This window comes from Prionailurus viverrinus, chromosome X, assembly GCF_022837055.1.
Source record: "Prionailurus viverrinus isolate Anna chromosome X, UM_Priviv_1.0, whole genome shotgun sequence".
NCBI lineage: Eukaryota > Metazoa > Chordata > Mammalia > Carnivora > Felidae > Prionailurus > Prionailurus viverrinus.
The window spans coordinates 13,050,772-13,070,344 of record NC_062579.1 but is presented as its reverse complement, the minus strand read 5'-3'; the positions used below and the strand labels follow the sequence as shown (position 1 = coordinate 13,070,344).

The 19,573-nt window shown below is 36.3% G+C and overlaps 1 protein-coding gene across 4 annotated transcripts in view; it reads left to right on the top strand.

The window, feature by feature from the left end:
* The window catches only part of RPS6KA3 (ribosomal protein S6 kinase A3), a 127,219-nt gene that overhangs the window by 77,778 nt on the left and 29,868 nt on the right, over nt 1-19,573 (top strand). For all 4 annotated transcript variants that reach the window (XM_047843695.1, XM_047843693.1, XM_047843692.1 and 1 more), the window contains 6 exons: nt 4,648-4,728; nt 5,530-5,609; nt 6,212-6,318; nt 10,579-10,616; nt 10,825-10,967; nt 11,145-11,215. In XM_047843695.1, coding sequence (XP_047699651.1) covers nt 4,648-4,728; nt 5,530-5,609; nt 6,212-6,318; nt 10,579-10,616; nt 10,825-10,967; nt 11,145-11,215 — 520 coding nt within the window. The remainder of the gene's footprint in view (nt 1-4,647; nt 4,729-5,529; nt 5,610-6,211; nt 6,319-10,578; nt 10,617-10,824; nt 10,968-11,144; nt 11,216-19,573) is intronic.

Sequence of the window (19,573 nt, the reverse complement as noted above, 5' to 3'; positions counted from 1 at the left end):
ATTTTGAGAGAGAGAGAGGGAATGGGGGAGAGGGAGAGAGAGAATTCCAAGCAGGCTACACACTGTCAGTGCAGAGCCTGATGTGGGGCTCGATTCCACGAACCATGAGATCATGGCCTGAGCTGAAATAAAGAGTTGGATGCTTAACCAACCGAGCAACCCAAGTGCCCCTCGACCACCGTTTTTAATTTCCTAGATTTTCCTTGTTCTCTATTCCATTTTTTAAAACCTTTTCTCACAGAAAGTGTCAGGGCACCTGGGTGGCTCAGTCAGTTAAGCATCTGACTTTGGCTCAGGTCATGATCTCACGGTTTGTGATTTCAAGCCCTAGGTCGGCCTCTGTGCTTACAGCTCAGAGCCTGGAGCCTGCTTCAGATTCTGTGTCTCCCTCTCTCTCTGCTCCTCCCCTACTCACTCGCTGTCTCTGTCTCTCTCTCTCAAAAATAAATAAACATTAAAAATTTTTTTAAAAAGAAAGAAAGTGTCAAACATTTAGAGAAAGAAACTAAAGAATTGGGCACCTTGGGTGGCTCCGTTGGTTAAGCATCCGAGTTCAACTCAGGTCATGATCTCACGGTTCGTGAGTTCGAGCCCCGTGTTGGTCTGTCAGCACACAGCCTGCTTCAGATCCTCGCTCCCCTTCTCTCTGCCTTTCTCCCCCTCATTCTCTCTCTCTTTCTGTCTCTCACTCTCTCTCTCTCTCAAAAATAAATAAACATTAAAAAAATTTAAAAGAAGAAAGAAACCAAAGAATATAGAGAACACCCATATACCCTCCTTGCTGCTTCAGCATTTCCCAGTTCACAGTCAATTTTGTGTGTGTGTGTGTGTCTGTGTTCTTCCCCTCCCCCTCTTTTGATACTTTGGAGCACATCCCAGACATTGTACAATTTTTTCCATAAATATTTTAGTATGTATCTCTAAAAGATAAAAACTCTTAAAAGAAATGATACAACTCTAACATTATACCTAAAAATCTAATATACAGATATCCAGTCAGTATTCACATTTCCAATTATGACTATTGTTATGATTCATTTTTCTTTTTGCAGTATGTTTGAATCGGGATCTATATAAGGTCTATATTTTGTAGTTGGTCAATAATCTCTTTTAAGTCTTTTAATCTGTGAGTTCTTCTACACTTTTTTTCTTTGTAGTTTATTGAAGATAATGGTTCCTTTCCCCCTATCCCTTTTAAAGCTTCTTTTTCATGGGTGCCATATGATTTTTGCTCTCTTGGTGGATATAAATGACAAGGGTGATTTTTAAGTTTTCTTGTGTTCTTTACATTGTCTCTGTTTCACCATATTCCTTTTTCTTTCTATTTATTTTGAGAGCTGTTTTTCATCTTTAGAGCCTTTCCTCAAATGCCTATGGGTCCTTTGCTGACTCTTTCTCATTTAAGAGTGAAGTACCAAATAACCAATTGGAAAGGGTTCTCTGGCAAGAATTTGCTTATTTCTCCTTGGCTTCATTCCCTTAGTCTTAGCTTTTAGCTTTCTCTTATCTACTTCTGCTCTTGCTTCCTCTCCTGTTCTTTGTCCTTACGAGTTTATGCATAATTGTTCCATTAATGTAATTTCACTGGGGGTTTGTAAGAAAGTAGAAAATAAAACATCTATATTTAAGCAGAAGTCTCTTTGTTTCCATTTCAGAGTTCCTATTAATTCAATAAGTGGGGTCAAATAGAAGTCAGTAGTGTGAGGTTGAGTTTGTGGGGACTTATGTCCTAATACAGTAGTCTGTGGGCCTAAAAGTTTTGTAAACCATTGCTTCAACAGTTTCTTAATATATAATCCTGGAAACATAAACACCATTTCTTCTTGTTCACTCTCATGTTCAAGTCAAGGAGGATTTAAAACCTAGTAACTACTATATGAGAAAAATTATTTCAGAGGAACGTAGTTGCTTTGCCAGCATGAGTCATTATTAACAAATTCTATTTCAGGATTTAGAGTTTACCAATATAAAACATGCCTTTTTCTAAAGCATTATATCCTCATCAGAACTCCTGATTGTAGGATGATTTATATTTGTCAACAGGTCTTTACATAAGTAAAAGAAACCAGATTAGAATTATTAAACAGTCCTACCTCAGACAAAATGAAGGAATCCTTTAGTGACAATATCTCACTGCTCATTTGCAACTAAACAAGGTCTCATCAGTGTTACATGTAAGGAAACCACCTCACAAGATAATCATAATTGAAAATCATCTTGTTCTAGCATTTCATTTTATTTTATAAGTTTATTTATTTTGAGAGAAAGAGAGAACAGGGGAGGAGCAGAGGGGGGTGGGGGGGAGAGAGAGAGTCCCAAGCAGGCTCCACACTGACAGTGCAGACCCCAACACAGGGCTCAAACTCATGAACTGTGAGATCATGACCTGAGCCGAAACCAAGAGTTGGATGCTTACCCAACTGAGCCACCCAGGGGTCCCTCTAGCCTCTCATTTTATAGAGAAGGAAGCAGGAAGTCCCCAAGGAGTGTAAGGATTTGACTAAGGTAATTCAGTTGTTAGCAGAGCCACTAAAAACTGTAGCTCTTGACTCCCAAATGATTGTTCTTTTCATTGTGGTAGAATAATAGAAGAGAGATATACAGTAAGTATGTTGGTGGATGTTTTTGCTGCTTACTGAACAGAGAGGTGAGTTTTAAATGATAAGATTTGTAATGTTTGTATAATTATTGAAAGAGGTAGGAATTTGGAATCTACCTTTTAAGGTAATAGGAACTGAATCCAAGATCATATGGGTAGCAGTAGAAAAAACACAGATGTGGGCTAGACTGGAGCAGAATTATCAGCAGTCCTAGGTGATGAACCTCATTCACATAAATAATAGAAGACACCAGAGTTGTTGTGATAGGACAGATAATGAAATCAGAGATTGATACTGAATTTGATATACCAGCTGGACAAGTCATTTAAAAAACAAAGCTTTATAGGTATCAAGAGTAATTGGTTTCTATACTTGGTTTGCCCATTTCCAGTCACTGGCACCAAAATCTCCCAGTTGGAAGTGGAAAATTGGTAGAATGGGAAACATAGGATTTTGTGTTAGCTTCTTTGTTTATTTTTTCCAGAGGTCTTGTTTCTGTGTTTTAAATATCTGCAGTCACTTTAAATTGAAAAAAAAAAAAAAACCAAAAACCCCATCAACTCATTTTTCTGTCCCTTCTTTCCCCCCACAAAAGATTCTCTTTCCCATTCTTTCTGCTTAATATCTGACACAACCATTCAGTCATTCTGGCCTGAAAAATAAAAGTTATTTATGATTTATCCTTATTATGCAACAGAAAAAAATTAAAACTTTAATGAATGATTATTTTCACCTCTCAAATCCCTTGAGCTGCCAACACAGAATACTTACCAGAATGTATTCAATTTTTTTTTTTTTTGCTCATCTGTCATTCCCACCAGATTATGAGCTTCTTGAAGATGCTTTTGTTTGTATTTGTATCTCCCAGTGCCTGACACACAAAATTTACTCAGGAAATGTTTGGTTGGTAAAAGAGAGCTTTGCCTACAGGATCAAACATAAATTTATCATGCCATTCCAAATTATCAAGAATCTGGGTCTTCCCAATTTCACCTCCCCAATTTCCATACTGATTTGGTTGCTTTCTTTTCTTCATGCATGCCTCCATGTTCTCACTTGCACTGGTACTCCATACCTGGACTTTTCTTCTTTAGGCCTGATCCTTTCCACCCATCTACGTTCCACTCTAAAAGTTCCTAAATCCACCTCTTCCCTCTAGCTTTCCCATGCAAGTAAAACTCATCTCTCCCTTCTCTGAATTCCTGTACTCCTTATTCCCAGTAATAACTCATTTTATCCCTTTATCGTATTCATGGTGCGATAGCTACCATTTAATTGAGTATCTCCTATGTACCAGGCTCTGGGATGTACAAACCTTATCTCAAATGGTCACACAGCCCCCAAAGGTACAGTGGTGTTATCCCTGTTTTATCTATGAGAGATAACTGAGACTCAGAGTTCAAGTAGGTAACTTGCTCAGTATTACACAGATCTAAATCGAGATATTTTTTGTAACTCCAGAAAGCCTTCGCCCTTTCAGCTGCACTACATTATTTCTTCTCCCTCTCCTTCTCTTCCTTAACTCAAAATAGACCTTTTTCGGTATATTCATTCATCCTTCACCATGTCTGCCACATTTTATAGATGCTTAATGAATGCTTGTTTGGTTGATAAGGTTGGTAGGGGTAGTGAAATCTATTCCGTTTTTGTGTGTATGTTTTAATATTTCATTGGGATGCCTTGTTTTTCAAAAGTTACTCCTTTTTGGCCATTTTCATAACTTAGATTAAAATGTTTGTAAATTTGATCTTAAAGCCAACGTCTGATTCAACATCTGATATGTTATCTGTATTTTTTTTAAGTTAAAGCACAGATTTTTAAATACAAACAATTTCTTCTGGTTGTGTAATTTAGTAAACAATATATTAATTTTAAAACTTCAAGAGTCATGTTTTATTTGTATGTATAAATAGCTTTATTGGCATATATAAAAATGTAGATTCACATTTTAGCAAAATTTTATTTAAAATAGTGCCCAAAGAGATTTTGTCTTAAGGATTGTCTCTGAAAGCTATTGTAGTATAGCCATATGTGCAATATTTTGTAGTTCGAGACCGTGTTCGGACAAAAATGGAGCGTGATATCTTGGTAGAAGTTAATCATCCTTTTATTGTCAAGTTGCATTATGGTAAGTTGTGAACCACCTGCAGCCTCATTCCTCCACCTAATGCCTCACTCCCTGAGTGCATTCAGATGTATTAATGTATATATTTGCTTGTGTAGATTTATATGTGTTTAATAGATAAATAAAGTCATGGAAATTAAGCCATTACTTCTTAAACTTTCGAAGCTTTTATTGCAGTTATACTTATGTTTCTGAGTGGTAGCCATAGGAATAGGTAATAATAATCATTGTTTTTTATTATAATAATTAATAACAGTGTATCAGCATTTTGTAGTCCATATGTGTTAGCCCAACCCAACTTCTCTTAAAAGGAAGAAAAAAATCCCTAATGTCACATCCTGAAGCTTTTATCACCTTTCTTTTCCCCAAAGGTATATGTGCTTTTTCTCAGTGGGTAAAGTTGTGATGATTCTTATTATGTGTGATTAAAGCTAACCAACCCACATTTTTTCTGCACTTAAGTGACATGTTTTTGTTCTTGTTGTTGTTGTTTCATGGTAAAGTGACCATGTTGGGAATTTTTCTTATTAATCACATGTTTTAAAACTATTATATTCCTGAGAGACTATTGCCTGAAGAAAATGTAACAAATGTTCTAGTGGTTCCATAATAAGAAACACTACATTTAACATTTCCTCATGGAAACTAAGAAAATCATTGGTTATCTTCTAAATAAAAATCTCTTTAGATCTGTGATATAATCATTAATTTGCTTAAAAATGATATTCATTTGTGAATGAGTTGACCTAATATAAGCCAAAAAAAAACCTGGTAGATTAAACAAATTTTCATTTCTTCATTCAGCTTTTCAAACTGAAGGGAAGTTGTATCTTATTTTGGATTTTCTCAGGGGAGGAGATTTGTTTACACGCTTATCCAAAGAGGTATATAATTAATCTCTGTTTTTAATCTATCTATATGTATACTGTTTTAACTAAAGCTTTGTTATATTTCAATATTGTGTTGTATTTTCTCTAGTGGCACAAGATTCTTATATTAAGGAATTAGAGCCAAAAAGAGTTCTTTTCCTCCTTTTTGAAGTTGTTCTGAAAGTAGGACTTTAAATTAATAAATTCTTTGTCTTTTGTCCTGCTTCTTTCAGTTATAGTTTTTCAGAAGCAATAATATATCAAGATATCCTTAAACAATTAGTAGTGGAAATCCAGCATACATTTTAAAGATCATTTTTCATTTCTAAGATGTTACTGTACTGTGGTGGGGCAGTAGTGTCACAATCTGAATATAGTTGTTACTTAACAAAATGTAAAATTATTTCTCCCACAGTGAACATTTAGCATTTAGAAAGTGATTAGTCAACTGATTCAACAATTTTTGCAAATTCCTTTCATAAGTAAATTGTGGATAAAACTACATGTGATTAGCATATTTATCATTTTTGAATATTTGAACTCTAGGATGGAATTTTAAATAAAAACTACAGACACAGAAAGAAAATAAAGACAGAAAAATTATTATTTTATTTTAGGTGATGTTCACAGAAGAAGATGTCAAATTCTACTTGGCCGAACTTGCACTTGCTTTAGACCATCTACATAGCCTGGGAATAATCTATAGAGACTTAAAACCAGAAAAGTAAGGAATTATGCTACTAAGTCGAATACAATGTAATGTGATTATTTAGGAGGTAATAAAAAATAAAATTACTTCATAGAACTACCACAAGAATTGTGCTAGAACGCCTGTGCTTCACATTTCTGCTAACACTATATACTTTTAAAAATCTGTCAATCATAATCTCTGTTATTGTTATCTTGCTTTCATTTGCATTTTTTATTTCTTTTTTTTTTTATTTTTTTTTTCAACGTTTTTTATTTATTTTTGGGACAGAGAGAGACAGAGCATGAACGGGGGAGGGGCAGAGAGAGAGGGAGACACAGAATCAGAAACAGGCTCCAGGCTCTGAGCCATCAGCCCAGAGCCGGACGCGGGGCTCGAACTCCCGGACCGCGAGATCGTGACCTGGCTGAAGTCGGACGCTTAACCGACTGCGCCACCCAGGCGCCCCGCATTTTTTATTTCTAATGAAGTTGAAATCCATGTTCATATGTTTGTTGGCAATTTGTATTTTTTTATGTTTGTTTGTTTGTTTGTTTGTTTATTGAGAGAGAGCAAGAGGCAGCAAGCCAGGTAGAGGCAGAGAGAGAGGGAGAGAGAAGTCCCAAGCAGGCTCCATGCTGTCAGCACAGAGCCCAACATGGGGCCAGAACTCACAAACTGTGAGATCATGACCTGAGCCAAAACCCAGAGTCGGATGCTTAACCGTCTAAACCACCCAGGTGTCCCTGGCAGTTTGTATGTTTGTGTGACTATTCTGTTCATGGCCTTTGTTCATTTATCTTTTGGAGTATTGTTTTTCTCCTTTTGATTTGTAAGAGAGCTTTACAAATTAAGAATTTAACCATTTGACATATATTGCAAATAGATTTTTCTAGTTTTTTTTTTAATTTTAACTTTGTATTTTTTACCTACACAAGTATTTTTTTTTCCTCAGATCAATCTTTTGTGATCTCTTCCATGACTTTTATTCTTATAAAGCTTTTTCCAATCCCATAATCTGATACTTTTCTTCTAATTTTATGGTTTCTTTTTTTACTTTTAACTGCATCTGGAAATTTTTTGGTATGAAGGATGGCATAGAGCTAATGCTTTCCTCCAAATACCATTTATTCCTTTTCCACATAATTTCAAATTTTAAGTGTGAGTTGAGCAAATTTCCCATTGTTTTTGTAGTAGCAGCTATCAAGAAGCTGATATTAAATTTCACACACTTCTGTGTTTTAATTAGCTGGTGTTTACTATCTACTGCTTTGAGCAAGAAAGTTTTTTTTTCCTTTTTAAAGATATAAATAAGAGTCTTTATTTTTTAGGAGATTTAATTCACTTACCATACAAAACATCCATTTAAAATGTATGGTTCAGTGGTTTTTAGTATATTCAGAATTGTACAACCATCATCTTTATCAAGAATTTAGATACTACTTACATTAAAACATTACATACAATGTTTAAATTATATATTTAAACAGGAAACAGAGGAAATGCTCCTTTGGAATCCTATTACATGATCATTTAAAAACTGTTACACTTTCACATTTTACCTTTGTTTTTCATATATTTTGGTTTTGGATAAGTTTCATATTGGTTCCATTGTTACTCCCCAGATAATTACTGAGCTTTTCACATTATTTTACCCATTTCTAACTATCATGACATAAAATATAATTTCTGGTGAGAATAAATATTCAAGCATATAGTCCTTAGAAGAAAAAAAAATTACTATAAACATGATTAAACATTTGTAATAAAAATATGTGTTAGTGTTTTATATCCTTTTTCAATTTTTTTTAATATTTACTTATTTTTGAGACAGAGACCGCGTGAGAGCAGGGGAGGGGCAGAGAGAGAGAGAGGGAGACACAGAATTCGAAGCAGGCTCCAGGCTCTGAGCTATCAGTACAGAGCCTGACGCCAGGCTTGAACCCACAAACTGTGAGCATGAATTGAGCTGAAGTCAGATGCTTAACTAACTGAGCCACCCAGGTGCCCCTTGTTTTATGTCCTTTAATTGAATGTATTTACTGTAGACCATTGGAGTAGCATTGGTAATAAAATTATGTATAGAACATCAGCCCTTCTTAAGGGTTGAATAAGAGCAAATGTATGTAAGAAGTGAGATCTTTCATATAGATGTCTAGATGACGCTTTTAATTGAAATAACATTTAGTTGTTAAATAATCCAAATATATACCATCATATAGAACTTGGAAGACATTTCAGTTTTTAGACTGTTTTATGCACTGTAAAGGATTTTCCAGATTCTATTTAAACCAGAACTCTATTATAATAAATATGGCTAAAAATGATTATTAATAGTTGAAAGGGAACTTTCCCTATTAATATAACTATATTTTTCTTTCAAAGATAAAGGGTGGGCATGGTTATCTTAAGAGAATGAATTTGCTATAGAAGGCATAAGTAATGTTCTTTTAGCCATGTCTTCTTTTTTTCTCAAAATTACTAAGAATGATTTGAAGTTTGTTTTGTTTTTAGAACTGTCTTTTATGTATTTATTGGAAAGAAGGAAGGATGGTTTCCACCATACCTAATAATTCCCTTTATATTCCTTAAATGGTTGGTCTACTTTGTAATCAAGAATAATCAAGATTTTTATTTTTTTCATATTAAATGCCTTATGAAAGAGACATGAAAAATATGTCCCTAATGAATTATCCTCAGTTGTAAAGTTTATTATAATCATAGTTGAATTAATGACATAGGAGGGTTAGTAGTTTTTTTGACACAGTAAAATTATATTAGAGCAAAATTTGGCTTTCACATATTTTTAGTTAGAATTAAAAGTAAGGAAATGCCTATGTTATGGAATAGCTTTGAATATAAGTGAAACAGTTTATTACTTGGCCTTTCAAGTCAGTATGCTAAAATACCTATCCAGAAATAGAATTATTGGCTTACAGCTTAGTACTTACCCCTTCTTATAGCTCCTTAATTAATGATGTTACTCTCCACTGAAGTATCTGTTAAAGCCAGAAACCTGAGTGTCTTCTCTATATGTCCTTTATCATGGTCCATATCTAAGAGATCACCAAATACCCTTTATTTTCCCCTCCAAATTGTTTTATAAAAATGAAGATCTGATTATCCTTACCCTCCACGCATATAAACCTTTTATGTTAGTGCACTTGAGAAGAAGCCCAAACTATTTGGCATGCCTTATTGACCCATTGTAGACTGGCCCCATGCATTCAACATACATTTCTTATTTGTCTCTGCTCTACCAGGCACTGCTCTACAAGATGAATAAGGTAAAACCCTCTAGGAGCTCACAGTTTACTGAGAAAGAGAGAAAACACTGGAGACTGTATACAGTGAAGGGATAGGTCAGTGAAAAACCAGGAGTGTAAGGAAGGTGTATTAAGAGGATTGGATGGGGACACCTGGGTGGCTCAGTCGTTAAGTGTCTGACTTCGGCTTAGGTCATGATATCACGGTTTGTGGTTTCAAGCTACACATTGGGTTCTGTGCTGCAGAGTTTTCTTAGGATTCTCTCTCTGACCCTCCCCCTACTCGTACTTTTTTTCTCTCTCTCAAAATAAATAAACTTTAAAAAATAAAATTTAATTTAAAAAAAGAACAGGATTGGATGGAAAAGCTAGGAAAGAATGATTGAGTCAGATGCCTAAAATATGACCAAGAAAATTACACCTTTAATGCAGTTGACTCAAATATGTGGATTATCTGTCTATTGTGCAAGCATTAGGCTACTTCTGAAGAATGGCATTAGAAAGAGCAACTAGAGGGACACCTGGGTGGCTCAGTCAGTTAAGTATCCAACTTCTGCTCAGGTTGGATCCCACAGTTGTGAGTTCGAGCCCCATGTCAGGCTCTGTGGTAACAGCTCAGAGCCTGGAGTCTGCTTCAGATTCTGTGTCTCCCTCTCTCTCTGCCCCTCCCCTGCTTGCACTCAGTCTCTCTCTCTTTCTCTCTCTCTCTCTCTCTCTCTCCCTCTCTCTCAAAAATAAACATTTAAAAAAAAAAAGGAAAGCAACTAGAAATTGGAAAGAATATATATAGGTTTTGATTCTTTTTCTAATAGCTTTTAGGTGTCCTTAATACACATATGTAAGACTTTGCCTTTGGGATTTGTTACATATGTGCATCTAAAAACTATTTCTCCTTTTTTATCTTTGCTTTATTCACAGTCTAAATATTTTAGAATAATGTAGTAATCTAGTCCTTAACACAGTAATTTCCATCCTAGCTTCCATAAATCTCTGTCTAGTGGTTTGAAAAGATTTTCTGACTTTGTTTCAGCATACTTCTTGATGAAGAAGGTCACATCAAGTTAACAGGTAAAAATCCTAATTTTATTAAAATATTCTCCTCTACTTTATATAATTTCTTTTAAGTTGATCATGGTACAAATATTGAGTAGCACGTTGTTTGAAAAGTTGGATTAGAATTTTGTAATAGTTAAGGTAAATATTGGCACTCAGAGTTTAAACTTTAAGTGGGGAAGTTATTGTAGGATATTTATGAATTCAATATTTATTTTGGCAGATTTTGGCCTAAGTAAAGAGTCTATTGACCATGAAAAGAAGGCATACTCTTTTTGTGGAACTGTGGAATATATGGCTCCAGAAGTAGTTAATCGTCGAGGTCATACTCAGAGTGCAGACTGGTGGTCTTTTGGTGTGTTAATGGTAAGGTTTGGGGTGTTTTTGAGGTCAGTAATAAATATAGTAGAACTATAAATCATTTGTTTTATTACATAGCAATTTTACAAGATTTGGTTGTAATTACGATGATGCTTTTTTACTTTCTGGCCTTGAGATTTTATACTTATTGACTAATACCTTTAATGATATTGCCTTTTGTAGTTTGAAATGCTCACTGGTACACTACCTTTCCAAGGAAAAGATCGAAAAGAAACAATGACTATGATTCTTAAGTAAGTACTCCTTAGTGGATATGTTTTGGTGAGATTTAAAAATAAATGCTTCAAACTAAAAAATGAAATTTTAGAGTGTTGGCTATAGTATAAGAAATACCTAAGAAATTCATCGATACGACGTTTGAAATATGAACAAGCCCCATAGATTTAGAGTACTCAACTTACCTTTTTATTTTTTTGCCACATACATGTTTGGAGCCTGTGGCCTTTATTCATGCTCCCCACCAAATATAGCCAGAGACAAGATCCCTGCCCCAAGCAGAAACTCCAGGGGCCCAGGTTTCTGGTTTACACCCTCCAAACGAGTACTCATATAATCCTCATGTTAATGCTAAAATATTGGAAGCTTTACCTTTGAGATTTTGAATATGACAAGGACATCCATTATTCCACTTCCGTTCACATTGTCCTGGAGGTACTAGCAACTACAGTAAGGCAAGTAAAAGAAGTAAGGTTTAAGATTTAAAAAGAAGAGATAAAATTGTCATTATTTAGGCAACATGATTGTGTCCATAGAAAATCCAAATCTTCATATACATTCTTGGAATTAATAAGAGTTTAGCAAAGTTGTTGGATAAAAGGTCAGTAAATAAGATCTATTTCAAGTCTGTATACTAGCAACAGAAAATAAATTTTTTTAAAAAGATAGTATTTACAATAGTATTTTAAAAATCTCAAATACCTAGATAAATGTAGCAAAAGTTATGTAAGAACTCCATGCAGAAAACTGGAAGATTGTATTTTAAAGAAAATTTTAAAGACCAAAATAACTTGGAAAGTTGTACTGTATTCACATTATGACAGACCTAGTGTTGTAAAGATGTGGGTTTTGTATAGATCAGCATCATCCAATAGAAATGTAATGTGAGCTACATACATAATTGTAAATTTTTTAGTGGCAACATTGAAAAAGTAAAAAAAAAAAGTAAAATTAATTGTAATATATTTTAGTTAACCAATATGTCTGAGATATTATCATTTCAACATGTAATTAACATTAAAAAAAATGATAGGGGGCACCAGGGTGACTCAGTCAGTTGAGCTTCTGCATTCAGCTCAGGTCATGATCCCGCAGTTTGTGGGTTTGAGCCCTGTGTGGGGATCTATGCTGACAGCTCGGAGCCTTGAACCTGCTTCAGATTCTGTGTCTCCCTTCTCTCTGCCCCTCGCCTGCTTACCCTGTCTCTCTCTCTCTCTCAAAAATAAATAAACAAAAAAACTACAAAAACATGATTAATGCAATACGATACATTATTTTTTTTCATACTTATTTGAAATTCAGTGTACACTTTATTTTCTCCAGTGTGCATTTTACACTTAGAATTTGGGCTGACCATATTTCAAGTCCTTGGTGGCTGTTTGTTGCTGCTAGTGGCTACCATATTGAACAGCATAACCATAGCCTCAGTGCAAATCAAATTTAAATTTTAAGAAGTTTTTGTGTGAAATTTGATAAACTGATTCTAATATGATAACACATAATACAAAGGACCAAGAAAAGCTGAAACACTCCTAAAGAGATCAAGATAAGAAGAATTGCTTTACCAAATATCCAATCTTACTATAAATGTAATTAGGACAATATGTCACTGAAAGAAGTATAAAAAATAGACTTGCACAATAAAATGAGAGTCAGATGACAGACCTATACATATATAGACACGATTTATGACCATTGGAAATTATAGGAGAAGAACAGCCTTTTTATTTTTTTTAATGTTTTTATTTATTTTTGAGAGAGAGACAGAGCATGAGTGGTGGGGGGTGGGGGGAGGGCGGCAGAGAGAGAGAGAGGGAGACACAGAATCTGAAGCAGGCTCCAGGCTCTGAGCTATCAGCACAGAGCCCAATGTGGGGCTCAAACTCATGAACTGTGAGATCATGACCTGAGCTGAAGTCAGATGCTTAACTGACTGAGCCGCCCAGGTGCTCCAAGAACAGCCTTTTTAAATAAATTATGCAAGAAAAATTGTTATTCATATAGAAAAAGATAAAAACAAAATCCCTACCTCACACCACACACAAAAATCCTTTCCAAGAATATTACAAATATACATTTATTTTAGTATATGTGCTGCCAAAGTGAGCCACAAATATACATATATTTTATATATATGTGTAAAAAGACAAAAAGGATTCTAGAAGAGAGTATAGGAGGGTATCTTCATGATTTTTGGGTTGGAAAAATAGTCTTCGGACCCAAAAAACACTAGCCATAAAAGAAAAAATTGATAAATTATTATTACATTAAAACTGATAACTTCACATTGATTCCATTTGGAGAGTAGAAGACATGTGAGACACATAACCAACAGAGGGCTTGTATCCAGAATATATGAAGAACTCCAGTTAATCAATAAGAAAAAGATAGCCCAGTAGAAACATGGGTAGGAGACATAAGGACTTTAAGAGAGGATATTCACTGGCCAATAAACTTATAAAAAGTTGCTCACCATCATTAATCAGAAAATGCAGATCACAACCACAACGAGCTACACCTGCACACCCACCCGAATGACTAACAGTAAAAAGACTGACAATATAAAGTGCTGACAGGATGTGGAGCAGTGGCAACTTTGATCCATAGTTGGAAGGAATATAAATACTCCTATAACCACTTTGGAAAGCAGTTTTTGGCATTATTTTCTAAAGCCAAATGTATATATACACCCTCATCCAATAATCCGAATCCTCAGGGTGCACTCATTTTACATGCATCAAGGTACTTGCACATCAAGAAAGTAGTAAAAGATGTTCATAGCAGCATTATTTGTAATAGCTAAAAAGTGGGAACTGGACATTAGCAGTAGAATGGATTGATAAATTATGACATATTCATACAATGGAATACAGCAGGGGTTGTTAAACTCTCTGTAAATGTTTTAGCTTACAGGCCACACACAGTGTCATATATTCTCACTGTTTGTTGTTTGTTTCCAACACTTTAAAAATGTAAAGGGGTACCTGGGTGGCTCAGTTGATTAAGCATCCAATTTCGGCTCAGGTCATGATCTCACAGTTCGTGAGTTCGAGCCCCACATCAGGCTCTGTGCTGATAGTTCAGAGCCTGGAGCCTGCTTTGGATTCTGTGTCTCCCTCTCTCTCTGCCCCTCCCCTGCTCGCACTGTGTCTGTCTCTCTCAAAAATAAATACACATTTTTTAAAAATGTAAAAACCATTCTTAGCTCAAAAGCCATACCAAAACAGGCTGAGGCCTTTGGTCCAGGGGTGCAGAAAATGAACAAATCATAGTTATATGCAACAATTTGGGTAAATTGTGCAAGAATTTTGAGCAAGGACAGTTCAGACACCAAAAAATAAATACTATATGATTCTGTATATAAAGTTTTAAAAGCAGACAAACTACAGTTTTTTAAGGTCCGTATTCAGATGGCAACAGGGAAGGCAAAATAAGAAAAGTGGTTACATTGGATGAGAAGTTCTGGCAATGTTCTATTTTTTGGCCAGTTGACTATTCACTTTGTGGTAGATCATTGAACTGTATACTTTGGTGTTGGGGTTGTGCAGGGTTTGTTTGTTTTACACTTTATGTTATTTTTCACAATAAAAAAGGTAAAAAAAATGTTTGCTATATAAATGAATGTTCACTAAACCTTCATCACTCCATCTATTTCGGCCCCTTCTTTTCAGCTGACCAACATACTCTAGTGTTGGGAAAAATCAACCCTTTTCTTGACCTGGCCTTCCTTTCATGTTTTTGCACCATCTTCCTGCATCCTTTCAACACAGAGCCTCTGTAAAGAGTAGTCTGTGCTTTCTGTTACCATTTTTTGGCTGTTTTTATTCCACACCCTGTTTGTCGTTCATTTCCACCATTCTATTGCAACTCCTCTTGTTATGGTTACCAGTGATCTGGTTGCTTAAATCAGTGGCAGATTGTTAGAAAGGCAACTCTCTGTACCATTTGTTCACACAATTCATTCAACAGATGATTGAGGTCTTGCAACATATACTTAGGATGCAGTGTTAACAAGACTGAGAAGATCTCTGGTCTCACAGAGTTTGCATTCTAGTTGGGGAGACAAGGAATTAATATTAATATATTTCAGAAAGTAATAGCAATAGGGATAATAAACCAGAATATTTCTTAAGTGTGAGGGAAGGGGCAGGGGCAGGGGCAGGAGCCAATTTAGGTGAGGCAGTTAAGAAAAGTCTCTCTGAATGTGGATCCTGAGAAACTTAACAGAAGACCATGGGGGAGGGGAAGAAAAAGAAAAAGGTTAGAGAGGGAGGGAGCCAAACCATAAGAGACTCTTAAAAACAAAATAAACTGAGGATTGATGGGGGGTTGGAGGGAGGGGAAAGTGGGTGATGAGCATTCAGGAGGGCACCTGTTGGGATGAGCACTGGGTGTTGTATGGAAACCAATTTGACAATAAATTTCATATTTTAAAAAAAAGTCTCTTTGAGGAGAATTTGACACTGTTGGCACCTTCCTCCCCATTTAGGTTTTCCTCTTCTCACCTGCTTCTCCTACTTCCTTAACAGTTCCTCTTTTGATCTCTTGCTTGACCATTCCTCTCTGCCTGCTTTTCTCTGCTTAATTATGAAAACTATCTAATGTAATTTGCAAAAATAGAAATAATACAGTGAACACACAAATACCAGGCACCTACATTCAACAGTCATCAGATTTTGCCACATTTGCTTCATTTATTGCTTTTTTCTTTTTCTTCTTCACTGAAATATTTTAAGCATTCCAGACATATCGTTTGTCACCCACTTAAGTGTGCATTGCTAAAAAGTGAGGATGTTTTCTTTCATTCATAACCACACCTAACAAAACATTGGTAAGGTATCCACTAACACCAATTCATAACCTGATTTTTCAGATTTTCTCCAGAACTTTGTCTTTACAGCCCCAAATCACATCTGAACATTTCATTTGGTTGTATTTCTTAAGCTTCCATTCTTCTAGAACAGTCTACCCTTGTTTTTTCCCCCCTACCGTTTACTTGTAGAAGAAACCAATACAGTTTTACAGAATTCCACTTTCTGTATTTATCTTGTCAAAAGACAACCTCTCAGTATATGAAACAAAAAGCATAAAGCTGATACTGTTGCTTACTCTAGTAAGGAAGAGTGATGCTGATCTAATAGAGTGCCTAAGCAGCACAGACCACTGTTGTTACAGAGGATTTTGGGGAAGGGTGCAGCTCAAGAACTGGCAGATTTTCAGGGCCATAAATGGGTCGACATCATCTGTAAGAGTGGTTACTTGGGTGGGACTGTTGATCAGTTTGCACTCAGGTGTGGTTGTTGGAGTCCCTTCTTTTTTGTCTGATTTTCACAGATGGACAGCAGTTACTGATTGGTTGATTTAAAAAAAAAAAAAAACTTTACCTGGGCAAGTTGATTTTGCTCAATTGAATGAATTTAAAGCCAGTTTTTGTGGCTCTCTTGTTAACATGGTTACACAACAATTAGTTTTTTCCTAGGAGTATTGAAATTGTTTTATTCTCCCTATAATATTGTTGAACTTGTTCCTTTATTCCATTTCTGGTTAAACTTTTTTTTGGCAAGATTATTTCATAGCTCATGCTGCATTCTGTTGCATCACATCAGAAGGGTTACAACACCTGGTTGCCCAACTTTAAGTGATGAGTTCCCATGATTACACCTGATCTCTCTATGCGACGTTCCCTGGCAGGCTTTCATCTAGTGGTTTCAAACATTGGTAATCATTACTTGAAATAATAATTTTAGTAGGGATTCCAAAATTGTGCTTTTCTATTACTTTTATTCTTTCTTCATTTATTAGCTGATATTTTCCAAAACCGTGAACTTTCTCTCATCAGCTAGGGCTGTTGAAATACCTTGAAATAAGGCTCAAACAAGAAAGGCAGAATAAGTGTTTGGTTGTTTTCTTAATTATTTCCAGTTATCAGAGCCCTGGTTACCTCCAGTGGGGATGGTGTCCAGTGAGTTGACTTTTATGTTAGCTTTGACTTTTTCTTACTTTACTATAATGAACCCCAGGATTTAATAATCAGGATGATTCAGCAATTACAAATAATTGCATTCATTATTTTTAATGCCCAAATTGTTCTTTTTCTGACCACTGCTTAAATGTTCTTGTTTCCTAGGGTTTCATCTTTGATAGACTTTTCTTCCCTTCTGTGCTCATTTTCCTGGCTGACCTCAGTCTTTTCTGTAACTACTCTCAGCATTTTAATTACTCTCAAATTATTCTTTCTTAACCAGACATCAGACCTGTATTTGCATGTCCTCACCTGCATGGCTCTCCCAAAACATGAAAACACATGATTAAATTTATCCGTTTGCTGTTCTTTTCTTCTTGTTGTATTTTCAGTTCCTGAGCCAGAAACCTGGAATCATTCTTGATTTCTTCCCTTCTCTTGTACATGCAGGTATTCATCAAATTTGCTCTTAGAAATATTTCAGTGTCCCAGCTTTTCCTTTGCGTTGCACTGCTTACGGTTCTCAGACCATGGTGGTCTCTTACCTACACTTTGGGTCAAGCTCCTAAATAGAATGCCTACAACCTACCACTGCTTTCTACTCCAGATCACTCTATACTACTACCTTTGCAGTTACCTTCTTGGAAATAAATTTGGTCACGTTAGTGCACTGTTTAAAGACCTCTGCTAAGGGCACCTGGGTGGCTCAGTTGGTTAAGTGTCCTGCTCTTGGTCTCAGCTCAGGTCATGATCTCATGGTTCTTGGGTTCAAGCCCTGCATCAGGCTCTGTGCTGCCAGTGCAGAGCCTACCTGGGATTCTCTCTCTCCCTTTCTCTCTGCTCCTCTCCCTGGCTCACGTTCCCTCTATCTCTCTCAAAATAAATAAACTTAAAAAAAAAAAAAAAAAAGACCTCTATGGGGCGCCTGGGTGACTCATTCGGTTGGGTGTCCAACTTTGGCTCAGGTCATGATCTCACAGTTCACGAGTTCGAGCCCCATGTCAGGCTCTGTGCTCAGAGCTCAGAGCCTGGATCCTGCTTCGGATTCTGGTGTCTCCCTCTCTCTCTGCCCCTCCCCAGCTCATGCTCACTTGCTCACTCGCTCTCTCTCTCTCTCAGAAATAAATAAACTTTAAAAAAAATTTTTTTGGGGGCGCCTGGGTGGCGCAGTCGGTTAAGCGTCCGACTTCAGCCAGGTCACGATCTCGCGGTCCGTGAGTTCGAGCCCCGCGTCAGGCTCTGGGCTGATGGCTCAGAGCCTGGAGCCTGTTTCCGACTCTGTGTCTCCCTCTCTCTCTGCCCCTCCCCTGTTCATGCTCTGTCTCTCTCTGTCCCAAAAATAAATAAACGTTGAAAAAAAAAATTTTTTTAATTAAAAGAAAGAAACCTCTGCTATATACCTATTACCTAATATGGCAGTATTTTCCAGATTTGTTTGGTAGAGCCCTAATTCTACAAGATGTGAATAGGTATTCTCTGAAAAAGACATACTGGAAACAAATGTTTAGAAAAATAATGATTTCCTTACTTTCGATTTTTCAGCCTTTTATATACAATGTATTTTATTCTGTGTCTCCAACAGGGAGTAAAATAGATAGTATTCCACAAATACATTAGATCATGAAATATTTTTATTGTCGTTGCTGAGCTCTAACAAGATTAATGTTATTTAGTAAAATGTTAGGGGGACACTGGCCAAATGAATAAATTCTCAACTTTTAAACTGCATTTAAGGCCTTTCATAGTCTCTCATGTTAAATTAGATATCCCCTGCTGTTCCCTTAGCAGTCTTTCCATATGTCCTTCTGAAGTTTTCTCTTAATATACTAGGGTTATCTGTCTCCGTCTTCCTTGCTGACTCTGGGGGCCTATCTTTATCTCTATTTCCTCAGCACTGGGCAATATCTGGCACATAGTAGCGCAATAACAACTCACTGAATAATAAATGGATCTATTTCTGAAGTAGAAATTTCTCCGCTAGCCATTTCCCCAGCTCTGTTATTATTTTCATACTTACGGGATCAGTAGTTGCCTTAATTTGTAGGTTAGGAAAAAGAATAAAATTATATATTAGAGCTGAAACTGACCCTCAAGCTCATTCAGGCTGGTGGTTTTCAGACTATGTGCCACAGACTTTTAGGTGTCCCACAGACCCCTTTCCCACCAGCTGCTCTTCCTTGTGGGGCTATTAAAGGGAATGGGAGGAAAAAATAGGCATATGAAGCACATTTCTTTTAGCAGTTTTGAATAGTGGGTTTTTGGGGTGCCTGAGTGGCTCAGTCAGTTAAGCGTCCAACTTCGGCTCAGGTCATGATCTCATGTCTTGTGGTTTCAAGCCCCACGTCAGGCTCTGTGCTGACAGCTCAGAACCTGGAGCCTGCTTCAGGTTCTGTGTCTCCCTCTCTGTGACCTT